Genomic DNA, 15010 nt, shown 5'->3' with positions numbered 1-15010 from the left:
TGAAATGACAATCAGTGAAACCAGGCTTAAAATGTACAAATTAAAAGTGAGGATGGATGGATATAAATATATATATATATATATATATATATATATATATATATATATATATATATATATATATATATATATTTTTTTTTAAATATATATATATATATATTTTAATATATATATATATATATATATATATATATATATATATATTTTAATATATATATATATATATATTTTAATATATATATATATATATATATTTTAATATATATATATATTTTAATATATATATATATATATATATATATATATATTTTTTTTTTATATATATATATATTTTTTATATATATTTTTTTTATATATTTTTATATATATATATATATATTTTAATTATATATATATATAAATATATATATTTTAATATATATATATATATAAATATATATAAATATATATATATAAATATATATAAATAAATATATATATATATATATATATATATATATATATATATATATATATATATATACGGTCAATTGACAGGACTGACTGGACCAACAAACTGAAGATGGTTCGATGGACCTTGTTGGTTCACCGTTAGCAATCGTATGGTACGATTAACTTAGTTAGCGGAGAACTAAACTCCCTCTTGACCTTTTGACATGGACGCTTGATCAAGTCTTCCCGTTCCAAAGCCGTGCCACGGTGAATTGAACCGCTTGGCGGAAAAAGCCGACGTACCCAAGCTCCAAGGGCGGAAGTTGTCAAGTGGCGCGTGAATATGCAATTCGTGGCCCCCTTTTTTTTTTGCCGTCTGAAAGTGAAACGTCGCCGTCTGGAAGCGCGGCCGGGGAAGCTCGGTTAGCAGCTCATGAAAAATGCATCTGCCGTTTTTTGTTTGTTTATTTATTTATTTATTCAAGTCTTTGCCTCTGATGGTCGTTTCATATCATATGCGTGTCATGTCAGCGGGCGTATTCGTTATGCAGCTGACGAGACAATCGTGATGCTTATTTGACTCAACTGTCAATGATAGAATATAAACAAGAGTCAATTAAGTCTTGGTTTCATGTTTAGATGTGTGAATAAATGCACATTTTCCACCCATTTGTTGTTTCTTTGGCCTCAAAGGGCAAAGCGACACACAAATAATAAGACTTTTTTTTTTTTCTACTTTCTTTTAGGTTACCTAACGACTGTGTGCCGTCATTCATCTTGGATAATGATGTATTTTCTGTTTCAAATTGAAGAAACTGAGTGTATGCTAACTGAGTTAGCCTAAATAAAGTCCCATTGCAACCCATGGAGAATGCTTTAAAAAAAAAAATTACACTCATCTTAAATGCCATCCTGTCAACATTTCCGTTTGGACTCCTGGCTTTTAGTTTGACATTTTTATACTTGTCCACCAGGGGGGGGGGGGCGCTACTGTCTCCCCCATTCCAAGCATGCAGCAAACATCCACGCCGTTTTACCGCTTTCTGCATTTTGTTGCCTCGCTTTTCAAATGAGAAGTTTGTGCCGAGTAAGCTTTTACATCGACGCCAAAACGAATCCGATAATCAAGAGTTAAAATCTTCCCCCCGCAAAATCGAAGCGTCCTTCCTCCCTGGAGGTGACGGCGGTCGTTGGAATTAGGTCAGCGCATCCAACAGAATTGCGAGTATTTGGGCACATACACAGAAAATATCTTTCCACGCAAACCTCATTAAAACTGTTGGCACTCGGCCAAATGCAATCAAACGTTTTGTTTATGCATTCCGCTCAATTTTTGTGCTTCTATTTCGGGTTCATATCAATTTTCGGCTTCTTGTGGTGTCTGACGGTAGGAACGTCGATGGGGGGGGGGGTTAAAAGTGTTTAAATGCTAGTCTGGTAGAATATTTATTTGTATTTTTTTAGGGTGTTTTTTTTGGAACTGTGTCCACATGTTGAGCAATTTCGTAAGGACACGATGAGGAAACGTTGAAACTGATGAAGGCAGTCGCGATTGAACCCCGAACTGCTCTTGGGTGGTCAACAAAAGTCGTTAGGGATGCGGGGGGGGGCGGCACTTTAGCACGGAGCGCTCCTTCGATGGCCGCTCGCCGCACACAAAATGGCCCTTGGTATTAAAAACATGACAGATTTATGATGCCGTTTGCTTAACCTCTTTTTATAATCAAATTGCAGCAGTTCAAGGAGACTCTGCTGGCGCGCTGCCGTCGTTTTGGCCCTGACTGGCTTCCCGCTCGGCTGCGCGGCCCCCCCACATAGGGCCGCTGGTCACGTGAACGCCGGAGGCCGCATTGCATTCAACTGAATGATAAAAACGTTCTTTCTTTTTTTTTAATTTTTATTTATTTATTTATTTATTTATTTATTATTATTTATTTTTTTTAAGAGCTCAGTATTGTTCATTCGGAAATGTCATCATCATTGCTCTTTTATTATTATTTTTATTTTTATTTTTGTTATATATATATATATATATATTTTTTTTTTTGTGTGTGTGTGGGTGAGTATGTGTATGTGCGTGCGTGCGTGCGTGCGTGCGTGCGTGCGTGCGTGCGTGCGTGTATTTGTTAGCTCACCAGAAAACTAAAAACGTTCTTTCTGATGCAAACGACTTGCTGATTGTCAAAACTGCCGCTGCACAGCGCCAACTACTGCTGAGGAGGACTTGATTATACCGTTTTTATATTTGTTTTATGCTAAAGCATACTTTGATGTGCAGCCTCTGAGCTGACGAGAATGCTTGAAGCAATGGTAGTAATTAGAAAAACGGTCAGCAGGTGGCAGCAGAGTATAAGAGATCAACCAGGGCCAAATTGCAATAAGTTCCTTTCCCCGCGGTTTTAAAGAGATTTATGAATAATGATGAAACGTAGCTATATTCTAATGCTAATTGCTGCAAAACAGTAGCAGATGCAAATATACTTTATTTAGGGAGGGGTGGGGGGGGGCGTGTCTAAAAAAGCATCTTACCTTTGGGGAAGTCCACTAGTGTGGCCACTTTAGAGCGCCTCATTGTTGGCTGCGAGTGCATGCATATCACATAGAGAAGGTGGAAGAATGAGGTAAAAAAAGCAAAAATGTCAAACGTCCGATCCGACAAGCAGCATGTGGACAACTTCGCGCTCGCATTACTGCTTTAGAACGCTTCGTTGTTGGTGTGACAGTCAGCAAATTTGGAATTTTTCTGATTTTGAAGTTAAAATTGTTATCCGTTCAAATTGGCAAGATTGTTAACACTTTCTCGGTGTCAAATTGACAAGAGATTTATTTTCATGTTACAGCTTCATTTTTTCTAGGCGGTAAAATGCTTGAGAAGCACTGAACTGGAGAATGTGAGAAAATAGTGACTCGACGCCGCACCACAATGCAGTTCGGAATGTGGGCCGACCTGAAGCGCTGCTCTCTCTCTCTCTCTCTCTCTCTCTCTCTTATCGTTCCATCAGATCGAAATAAGCAAGATGTGATCAAGTAGACGGCGCGACATACGTGGTGACACGGCGCACTCGATCCGGCCCCCCACCACTTCCTTGTGATTCCTTTTAACTCAACCGGCTGTGCCCCCCCCCCCCCCCCCTTCATTCTCAGTGTTTGCGCTCCTTGGCCGAAGACCAAAGGCTCTGTTCTCGATATAATCCCCGCCATCGATCAGACTTTGTTTACTCGGACGTGGCTTCGCTCTTCTGCTGCAATTAGAAGGCAACCTTGCACCTCCCCGCTCCTCACACCGGCTTTTATTGGGGGGGGGGGTATTTTTCTCCTTAAGGACATTTTTCATGTGGCGGCCAGGCTCAAAGTGGAAGGGAGGATTTTCACGGACTTTTTTTTTTTTTTCACCATTGCATGTTTTGTTTTGCATCCGCTTCATTTTTCAGGCTAATTTTATTTAAAATTCACACAATAAAATACCGTCTTGTTTTTGAATAAAGGGATAAAAAACGTTTTTTATCCAATGAATCGACAAATGTTAGTTACAGCCCTAATAAATACGATCAAATTAAAATAATAAATTTGTTTGAAAGACGTTTGCGTGAGCGTGCAATAATTCTCGCTCGAATGGCTTTGGCGCGGCGGCCCGACGCCTCCGAGCCGAAAACGCCGCGTACGGTCGTTTTCTTTGGCCTGCTTTTGAGCGAGCGCGGGAACACTTTTGCCGCAAATATTTGACCACTTTTATGGAGGGGAGGAAGTAAACGGCGTATATACGAAAATCCCCGACTCAAAAGTTGATGACAATTCGCTGCGCTCCGCTGCGGCTCTTCTTGCGCTGGAATATTGCGAAACAACATTCTGCGCTTAAATAAACAAGCGTCAACTTTTCTCCGCCTGAGACTTCCTGCGCAGTAAAATGTGTCTTTTGCATAATTCCACACCCGCATCGCTTCGGCTTGATGTGATTTAGGGCCCGGCGCTTTCAAGGAAATTGGACTTAGGCTATGAAAGTTCACACTTCTCGCCTGCGGGCAATCGATTTTTCTTTTTTTCCCCTCCCTCCCTCTCGCTCGCTCGCTCGCTCGCTCGCTCGCTCTCCAGAGCTGGAGTTGCTGCTTGTTGTGAGTGTAAAACATGTTGTTAAGTGTCAGCGGGTTCGAAAACCTCAGCGTGACTTTGGCGGAATTTCATCATTTTTAGAGCCGTTGTAGGAAAAGGTACCGAAAGTCTAGTCCGATAAACTGTTTAGAACGAGGCTCGCGTTCATCATTATCAAGCGCTGACGAGCATTTGTAAAGTATTGGCTCACTATTTGGCAAAGCGCTTTGTTGCAATCTGATTTTACAGTGACTGTGATTTAATCATTGATTACTGAAAAAAACGGGATCGGACAGTCAACCCTGTTGGACAAAATCTCTATGACAGGTTCGCCTTTAAGGGATTCCTGTCAAAGGTCGACTCCTCGTGTCGTTTTTGGTGCTTGACTTCTTGAGACTTTTTTTCTGCGTCTACTCATGATAGACATGGCTAATACATTTCTTGTCGCTAAGTCAAACTGGCTACATTGGACTGAATTTCCCAAAAAGGCATCCATCTTATTGCATGTAAAAGCCCTCAAAAAGGCACACGCCACGCATGGCGATTTGGACGTTTCATCCAGTTTGGATATTTTCGCTTGCCGCAAGTTGCGTGACCCGGAAGCGTTTTTTTATTATTATTATTTTTTTTTTTGTCTGACTCGTGGCTCGACTTTGACGGTGGTCATGTCTTCTGGCCTCAGAGTTTTTTACCCTCTTACCCCCACTGAAGAGCACATCATAATCAATCAATTAATAGTACACACTGATCCGTATATATTTCTGGCTAGCCGTTATGCAAGCCTGTTAACGCCACACGGCGGCCATCTTACATTGCCATCTCGTGAGCAGACTATTATATACTAGACGATATCAGCTATCCAGTAAATATATACAGATGAGTGCAAAACCACGAGTCAGATTTCAAATGAATAAATCGCTTCCAGGTCACGCAACTTGTGTTAAGTAAAAATATCTCAACTGGACGAAATGTGCAAATCGCCCGTTGTCCGTTTTTCCCAATTTTCCATTTGTGCACAAAATCTGAAATTGAAAAACGAGTCGTTCTCCGTTTTTATTCATTTTGGTTTTTGGAACAAATATTGCGAAAACAAGTCGTTTTGTTTTTGCACTTCCCGTTTTGTTTGGGAAAACCGCCATCACCTCCAGGGAGAAACGACGCTTCGATTTTGCGGGGGAAGATTTTAACTCTTGATTATCGGATTCGTTTTGGTGTCGATGTAAAAGCTTACTCGGCACAAACTTCTCATTTGAAAAGCGAGGCAACAAAATGCAGAAAGCGGTAAAACGGCGTGGATGTTTGCTGCATGCTTGGAATGGGGGAGACAGTAGCGCCCCCCCCTGGTGGACAAGTATAAAAATGTCAAACTAAAAGCCAGGAGTCCAAACGGAAATGTTGACAGGATGGCATTTAAGATGAGCGTCATTTTTTTTTTTTAAGCATTTTCAATGGGTTGCAATGGGACTTTATTTAGGCTAACTCAGCTAGCATACACTCCGTTTCTTCAATTTGAAACAGAAAAGACATCATTATCCAAGATGAATGATGATTCGTATAATTACCGGTCGCTTTGGAAATGGCCGCTTTGAAGCAAAATGTCGGACTTCCCGTCCCTTTTTTGGGGCATGTCTTCATTAGAGTTTTTGTGTTAGCCGAACCATAACGAGCATTGCTATTAAATCTCACGTTGCTACGTGAAAGTGTATTTTCGGGTTGAATTTTCTCCAAATAAACGCGACCACCGCCGAATGTCACGTTTGACTTTGATTGTGGAGAAAATGATGCTCACCGTGCTCGTTCCCGAACACGTTCTTCCTGTGACATCATCACCTTTTCACGACTCTTTAACCGACAGCTTACTTTAGCAAGTTTAGGGGGTGTCAAGTTTCAAGGTGGCGGACGTCCATCAGTCAGTCGGGTGAGGAAAAAAGACCCTCCTTTGTTGAACTGCGTAAGCGTGTGGGCCCGCCCCTAATTATGCGTAACACGACATCTTTTTCAATCCAAAACGCCAACAAGCCCGAATGCGTTATTTATCCTGCGTGGAGTTTGACAGCCTTCGCACAACCTCGTGCCTCAACCTCACCTTCTCCCGCTGCTCCAACTTAATCCGGCAGATGGATAGAATTTGCAAAAAGGGGGGGGTTGCGGAGTGCGAGCGCGAGCGCGAGTACATTTCAAGGTGGGTGTAGAAATGTGTATCAAATTAACTCTTCGGGGCCTCGGAGCAATCACAGATTTGTTATTTTAGGCTCTCGGGCGAAGCCAAACTGGATTCGACGGCTCGGCCAATTACCCGTAATTTTCCGAGCCGCTGCGCCGGCTTTCGCCGGGCCGGCTGCGAACACTGGACCCCACTGTCTCCCGCCGCCCCGTCGCAGTATTCAAACCTTAATTGACCCCCGTCGGACTCGTTCGCATCCATCACAGTAGCACCTTTTGGAACTATTCACTGAAACCAGAAACCCGCGGTGTTTATCCACTCAACTGCAGATGTGTTTCCAAACAGTCGCGTCAAGTGATTTAAGAGTTGGCGTTTTCTGAGTACGGATCCGGTACTGCCTCATCCAACCATGCAATTCGTTGCGATGCCATTTTATGAGTTTTATACTCATTGACTCGCAACCCGCTTCACTTCCGGCTGTTTTACTGGATTTGGACTGATTTTGCATTTCTTTCATCAGGAGGAAAAAAAAAAGTATATTTTTGTCTGTTTCCACTTTGCAGCAATTAGCAAATATAGCCAAGTTTCATCGTTATTTACAAATCTGTGTTAAAACAGTAGGGGGAAAGAGCTTGTTTCAACATGGCCCTGGTTGGTCTCTGATACTCTGCTGCCACCTCCTAGCCGTTTTTTTTCCATTGCTACAAGCATTCTCTTCGGTTCAGCGGCTGCATCAAAGCGTATAAATACGTCTTTGGGAGCATGGCCATATTTAAAATAGAACGTTTTGGGAGCAAATGAGTTAATACACTTAAATTGTACTTAATCCTTTCATACTATGAGTAAGTAACAAAAGGAAGTGGTCGGTCGAAGATGTGCAATATAAATTCACATGTATAACGGAACTTATGGTGTTCCACAGGGTTCAACCCTGGGGCCTCTTGGATTTCATCTTAAGAAAACAGCAGTGGTTGTTTTAAAGTGCTCTCTAAAATATACATTGGAAGTTGATATGATACTTTTTGCTGCCAGTCCCCAACATCGATATCGTACCATAAAGGCTAACAATATCGTCCCATCCCTAGTATTGATACTGTACGGCGGGAGCTACCGATACCAAACATATTGGGTACCTGAGTTCTGAGTTTCTGATATTTTCTCTCAGCGTGTGTTTGTTCACGTGACTTTTCCTCTTGAGAGTCACCGAAGGAGAGAGCGAGCCGCTGGCAGTGCGACGCTAATTAAGTGCAACGTGGCACACAAGGACGACGGAGAGCGGGTGCCGGGAGTCCGCTTTAACCCGTTTTGTGCCGGACCGGCCAGGTCAACTGCAGTATTGTGGAGTTGACTGCACATCCAGTTTGACCCACGAGCAACCTTTTTTTTACTGCGACGTCAGCCTCTGTGGGGTCAATAGCTCCGACGGGGTCCGTAACCCCAACCCCCCCCCCCCCCCCCCCCCGCAAATAATGAGGGTTCACAAAATAATCTCCCCTCTTATGAGGCTCACCTCGCCCCGGGTCCGTTCAGTCTTCGTTCCTGAGGTCCCGCCTCTTTACGGCTCTTGCGGCAGCTTTTTTAGGAAAAGATAAAGCCGTTATTTCAAGATGTCCGCCCAGGTTGTTAAATCCCAATTGGGTTGCCCCCGGAGACGCGGAAAAGCGCAGCCCGCCCGTATGTCTTCCGCTGCAATTGGCCTTCCCCCCCCCTTAAAGTCCCCTTCGGCAGCAGTGGATGAATTTGCAAGCGATCAGATAAGCTGGCGCGGAACACGAGTCCTGGCCGGCAGCTGGAAACCAAGACGAAGAAGCAGATGTTATCGGCGGCCGTGAAAATGGCGGCGTGATGCTCTTCAACTTGTATTTACTTCTTTGACAGTATTGATCCTCGGAGTGGCGCAAAAAATATCAATAAGTATGTATAGTGGAGGTCAATGATACGATACATCAAGATATTGATATTTAGTCCCACTATTTGACAGCGAGAGAATGAAGTGCTCTATCATCGTATATGATATCATATTTCGGCAAAATAACTGTTATGAGTGAGGCCTTTATTTGTCGTCAGTTTTGGAATAAACGAGTTTCTGATTTTTTTTTTTTAATTGAATTATTTCTAATTCAATGAAATATTGGGGGGAAAAATTAACAAAGCATAACAAAATTGATTTGAGTCGATTGTGCAGGTCGATCTAATAAAGTGGTCTATAAATAGGTGGTCTTATGATATAGAACCATATTGTGTCCGTCATACAAAGTCATTTTTTGGAATGTATTAATGTATTTTCATTTTATTTTTGTCTTAATTCAAAAATAATAATAATAATAATAATAATGTTGTTGTTCTGCAATATATCACTTGACAACAATTAAAACCAAGTAGCTCCTCTGAGAGACTGTTGCTGTGCTGCTGTTTTGGTTAGCAACACAGTTCACATGTGCTCAGCAGTTCTTGGATGTGCGATAGTTACTGTTCCGTTTTTTTTATTATTATTTTTTATGGGTAATAAGAAAGCCTCTGTTTGAGAGTCGGCTTGCATTTTTTTTGTTCTTAATTTGTGGAAATTCAATATTAGTACAACATTGCATTGGCAGAAGACAGCGAGTGCAATGAGGGCTTTTTTTTTTTTTTTTAAGTGGTGCGAAATGTACTTTAGTTCTCACCAGGCTGTGGAATTAATACTGAACTTTAGTGATGGAAAACAAAAAAAATCTTATTTCCCTGGAGTGTTTCTCCTAAAATAGATTTTTTTTTTTTTTTCACCCTTCAAGCATCCACTTGTATTTTAAGCCGGGTGACACCTCACCATCCATCACAGCCAAGCAGCCATCAAGCACGCACGCACGCACGCACGCACGCACGCACGCACGCACGTACGCACGCACAATGGCGGGACGTTGCCACAACAATGTGACTTCTCCCACTGTGAGGAAATTCTTCCATCCTATTCTTTTTTTTTGTTTTTAAAATAGTGCTTGTCCTCATTTGGGTGGCAAGTGTGCTGGATTCCTTGCGGCAACGGGCAAGGCACATTCTGGACTCGACGTCAGACAAATAAATAATAATATATAATAATAAAAAAAAATCAGCTGTATAGAAAAGCCAAGCGAGAACATTGAGGACTTTCGAACTGAAACACAGGAAAACCGGAGGCAACATTCGAAATCCTGCGCAACCCCGAGAACTGCAAGGCAGACGCGCCGTCCCGACGCGAGTTCAGTCGTCTCCCGTCCGATTGACCCGTGACCGCCAAAAGAGGCTGACCAGAAACGGGGCCACGAAGATCATCCTGACCTGGAAACGAGACCGCCGTCCCTCCGTTTGGACAGCGTCCCTGACGCTTGTGAAAATAGACCCCCACTGTCCTCGCCACTCGATCCCGCGCCCGGCACCACCGCTAAAGACTTAACCGCCTTCCGTTTCCCAGACGCTTTTGCGGATGCAAACTGGAATTTGACTTGGCGCTCGGCCCGACACCGCTGGAGTCGCAACTGTGGGACTTTCGGGAGCAGGATTGCTGCGGCGTTACCTTGATTTGAAAGGCGAGCCACTTGGGAATCGAGACATCTTGGATTCTCATTGCTTCCCACTCTGCACTTTTCACTTTGTGGCTATAAATAAAAGTTAAGAAGTGTCACCCTGAAAGAAATATTTGCTGTTGTGCCGTTTTACTTTAGCTGGCCAAGCCTTTTTTTTTCGGGGCGGATAGCCTATAAAAATCCTAGAGCGAAGTGTGACTACTTTCTTCGTTTTCGAACCTCAGCCATCCTTCGTTGCCCATAATAATAATAAAAAAAAAGAGAGAGAAAAACCTCAGCTCAGGAACCTCAATGTACTGACTAAAGTGTCATTGAGTAACTCTCGGTATGGCAATGCATCGTTTTATCTGACAGAATAAAGTCTTATATGACAAACGAGCGACCAATGCAGGACCGTAATACTGCATAGCAACTGATAACATTATCATCACAAGGGACATAGTAACTGCATACGACTAGACAACCTAAGAGTGGCTAACGCATCATCATCAAACATAATGGAACGGGAACATAGTGTTCATCATTACTCATCACAAGGAACATAGCAACTGCATAAAAAAATGATAACATCAACATCATAACACAATGACCCAACCCAAAACACAGTCATAACCTGTGCTTGGCCAAAGTTCAGGTTTCGTTACCATGACGACAAAAGGCAAAAACTCTGATGAGTGCAGCTTCTAATCGCAAGAGCAGAGCCCAAAAAGAAGACAAGCTAACAATTGCGCAGAAAACAAACGAGCGGTGCCTTTTGCGGTTTCACTTTCCCTTTTTTTTTCTTTTTTTTTTTTTCTTCTTTTTAAGAGCTCAGTATTGTTCTTTCGATTTCACTTTCCTAAAACAAAAAGATTTCAAATATTGGTCCTTCAAATTGCGCCCCTCGGTGTTCACCCCCACCACAACCCCCCCCTCCGTCACCGGGATCCTCTTTCGGGCAGCAGTTGCTATGTTTCCACTTCTGGGAAATGTGGCGTCATGGTTCTGGCAAAGTGGAAGCGACTGATGGCCGCAGCGCAGCGAGCGAGCGTTTCAAAGTTCGCAGCCGCTCAAGATATTGGAGCGAGCCTCGGGCTGCTTTGATCAGCGACGGGTTTATTTGGAAGCGCCGGCGTCGGAAGACAAATCTGCGGCTGACGCGGCGTCGGCGCGCGGCTAAAGGAAGATGTCAAGGTCGCTGACGGGCCATCAGCGCCGTGCCACTTCCCGTCTTTTTGTCTTCTTTTGGCTCTCGGGCGGGCCTGCGACCTGCGACATGACGAGTCTCCGCTCGAGCGCCAATTGTCCGCCGCCAAAGTGACCGCGTGTCGTCTTACCTCGCGCCTTTTAATTGAGCGCTCGGTCGCTTGGCTTTACAGCTGATGTCATCGGGCTTTAATGAGCCCCAGAGAGAAAGTAGGCGGATTAAACGGATCATCCGAAACTCTTGTTTTTTGTTATTTTGCTGCCCCGCTGCTTTTCGAGAGCAGCTTGTCGCTGGAAAACAAGGTTAAGCCGATCGGTATCAAAAGGGAGAGCGGCGTTCCCGCGCGCCTCGTGTCGGGTTCCCACCTGAAACTCAAAGGTGTTTTCTTACCCGATTTGTATTCATTCACACAATGAAGCGAGCATGCTTCTCTTCTTTCCGAGTAAGGGGAGTCCAGACGAGACTTTTGTTCGGCCATCATCGGATACGAGCGCGTTGTTTCCCGACCACGGGGTCGGTTCCGCATCGACTGCCCCCCCCCTTTCCTTTACCGCTTTCCTTTGTTGCTCCCGAAAAGTCTCTTCTTTACATTCAATAATTCCAACCCTCAAACCCGCAAATTAGCAGTTTAAAGTCTTTCGGTTGGTCGGAGCCGTTCTGGATCGTCTTACGTTTCATCGTATGCGTTCCAAGTTAGGATGCAGCAAAAAAATGGACGATTTGGAATTTGACCAATAAACATTCACTCGTTATTTTTGCTCAAATAAATACACGAAAATCGAGTTTGTGAAGTACGGAAGAGGATTAGGGCCAGTGAAAGTTTGGCAGGATTCTCACTTTATTCTCAGAATTCTCACTTTAAAGTCCGAAATCTGAGAATAAAGTCAGAATCCTGCCAACATTTTTTATTAATTTTTTAATTTTTATTTTTTTTCTAATCATAGTGAAGTTACTTGAAGTTTGGACAATCCAAAAGTTGCAAACATTTTCTGTGCTAGTGGCTAGCTCAAGAAGCTAATGCGTCAGTGTACGTCGTCACTCGGTGCTCCGTAAAATAAAATGGCGCAAAAACGGAATCAAAGTATTCATGTTTATGTTCAAGAAAAAAAAGTTTGGCCATTCCAAAAGTCAATTTAGACAATTTAGAACTCGGTGAGCATTTGGCGAAGTGGCTAAGACACTTACATGAGTCAAAAGTCCAAGTGACTCAACCGCACGGGGCAAAATTAACAGGAAGTGACAACCTATGAAAATCAAACCTACATTCGTATGTGGGTCAGTCAAGCTTGGTGTAAAAATAAAAATAAAAGAAAATAAAAAAAGCTCATTTGAAATTTCTGTTTGTTTTCAGGGCTTTTTCCTGACCGTGTCCCCGGAGTCGATGCTCAAGGTGGCCAAGCACGCCTCGGAAAACAACAAGCTCTTCTGCGTGAACCTGTCGGCGCCTTTCATCTGTCAGTTTTTCAACGCCGCCATGATGGAGATCATGCCGTACGTGGACATCCTGTTTGGCAACGAGACGGTAAGTCGCGTTTGCTGCATTTGGACGACCACTGGGGGGGAGGAAGTCACAAATACGTTTGAACGGTGACGTTTTAAGCAAAAAAAAAAAAATCGAATCTCGTCTCGCGCGTGTGCAGACGACTTCCGCACGGTTGAAAGAAAACACGGATTTTTCACTTACGCCAGCATTTTTGCGCAGCCGCTTTCGCCCAATTGCATTGAGGAAGGATTCTGCCTCCCGTGCGTGTGTTTTGCAAACGCTGCGTGTTTTGCGTCTCTGGTTACTGTAACCGTTTGCCTCAAGAATTTCTCTTCCACCTCCAGTCATTATTGACTTAAATGATTGGGGATAATTGCGTGTTTGCCGACGGATTAACGTGGGAACACTCGTTCCCCGGAACCCAAAATGAGAGCAAACAGAGCCGACATTCACCCGTCGGACGCCTCAAGCGGGGAGCGCCGCCGACGGCGAATGTCTTTCTGCGCTGTTTTGACTCCCGTTGGCCTCCGTCCGTGCGTGCGTGCGTGCGTGCGTGCGTGCGTGCGTGCGGGCTGCTGAGACGACGGCTCGCTTATACAGTCCAGTTCACGTTTGTTGATTGACAGACAAAAGGGACCGCCTCCTTGAAATCACTTCAGGCCAGTCAACATCCAAACATACATTTTTGTACTCGTTCAAATCCGATCGACAAGACAAAATATTGATTTTGTACTTTACTTTAAAAAAAAAAATTATAATAATTTTTTTACTTTGATGTTGCTCTTTTGTAAAAAAAGACGACCAGCCACAGCAACATTAGCTAAACTTCATGCCGGTTACACATTTAATTGAGAGGACAATAAAATAATAAACCTTACGAAGACTGGATTCACACAATAGGATTTTTATTTTTTTTTACATGAACATGTTTTTGCAGCTAACTAAAACAAATACAAATACGGGCTGCCAAGTGGGAAGATATGACGGGACTGAGCAAGTTTGTATTACTTGACTTATGACTTGCTTAAGTGTTTTAATTATTAGGAATGTAACCATGACGGCAATGTCGTGATATCGCGATATCAAAGCGGCCACAATATCGTTATCGTCATGTCACGATATTAAAAGCAGCACATCTGTTAAAAGTCAGGTTGATTTCCATTTGTGCAGTTCTAGCACCCTCTGGTGGCTAGTTTTTTTTTAGTGCCGTTTTAATTTTCACACGGCATGTTTTGGCCCTTCTATGTTTAAAATCCACGCTAATGTTCAGATGAAGGGGAACGTCTTATGCTTGTGAAGCGAGTCAACCCTTGATTTTTGCCACAGTCGCTTGGAACGTGAAGCTTGTAACTTTCAATTTCTGACGCGAGGATAGCGACGGCGGTTGCGGTACCGGCGGCGGCGCCGTGTTTAAGTGGCTAACTTGTCGTGCAATAACGCGACTTTAATTGACTCCTCCCGCTTTGTCCTTTCGACCACCTGACACGGAAACAACCATCGATTCCATTATTTTTTTTTTTTTTATGGCAGCAGTTAATACGGCCCCCGACAAGCGAAATGATTAGCAGCGATAAAATTAGCGGCGATTTACCAACGTGCTCTCTTGAGTGTAGGAGATAAAGACGCACACAAAAGAAGGGCAGCAGGGGATGGAACCATTACGCCGGGGTTTGCATTGCGGTATTTAAGAGGAACGGAACCATCATTACGGAATTAATCTCCCTGACTGATTGGGCTTTTAAGCGTTGCTAATGTCCGCATTTATCTACTGTATATCTCGTCTGCTCTTTTGTGAAGTCGATTCACTCCTTAACCAAAACATTTGGAATTTTGACCACACTGCCTGAAAACGTATCAGTTTAGATCCCGACATTTCTTGTGTGGATGTGCGTTAATAGGAGTACACATGATTCTCTGCATATTTTCATGGGAACATTACAACGACCATGCTAGCAAGATGGCGAGCGAGGCCGCCGTCGCCGCCGCAAGGATGTTATGGCGTGACGGGGCAAGGGTACCGTTATATTTGGTCACATGGAAGCTGAGGTCCATTAAAAAAAAAAACGGAAACCTTCTGTTACGGCAAATTTTAAGAAATGATTTAAAGGGAGAAACATTGT

At 43.2% G+C, this 15010-nt stretch overlaps 1 protein-coding gene across 2 annotated transcripts in view; it reads left to right on the top strand.

The window, feature by feature from the left end:
• Positions 1-15010, top strand: part of LOC147156305 (adenosine kinase-like) — an 87234-nt gene that overhangs the window by 55588 nt on the left and 16636 nt on the right. For both annotated transcript variants that reach the window (XM_086065283.1, XM_086065284.1), the window contains exon 7: positions 12759-12929. In XM_086065283.1, the coding sequence (XP_085921409.1) occupies positions 12759-12929 (171 nt within the window). The remainder of the gene's footprint in view (positions 1-12758; positions 12930-15010) is intronic.

The sequence above is a fragment of the Leptonotus elevatus genome, chromosome 20 (assembly GCF_054856555.1).
Source record: "Leptonotus elevatus isolate MCC_2025b chromosome 20, RoL_Lele_1.0, whole genome shotgun sequence".
NCBI classification, from domain to species: domain Eukaryota; kingdom Metazoa; phylum Chordata; class Actinopteri; order Syngnathiformes; family Syngnathidae; genus Leptonotus; species Leptonotus elevatus.
Note: the sequence above shows the minus strand (reverse complement) of the source record. Positions and strands in the feature narration are given on the sequence as shown.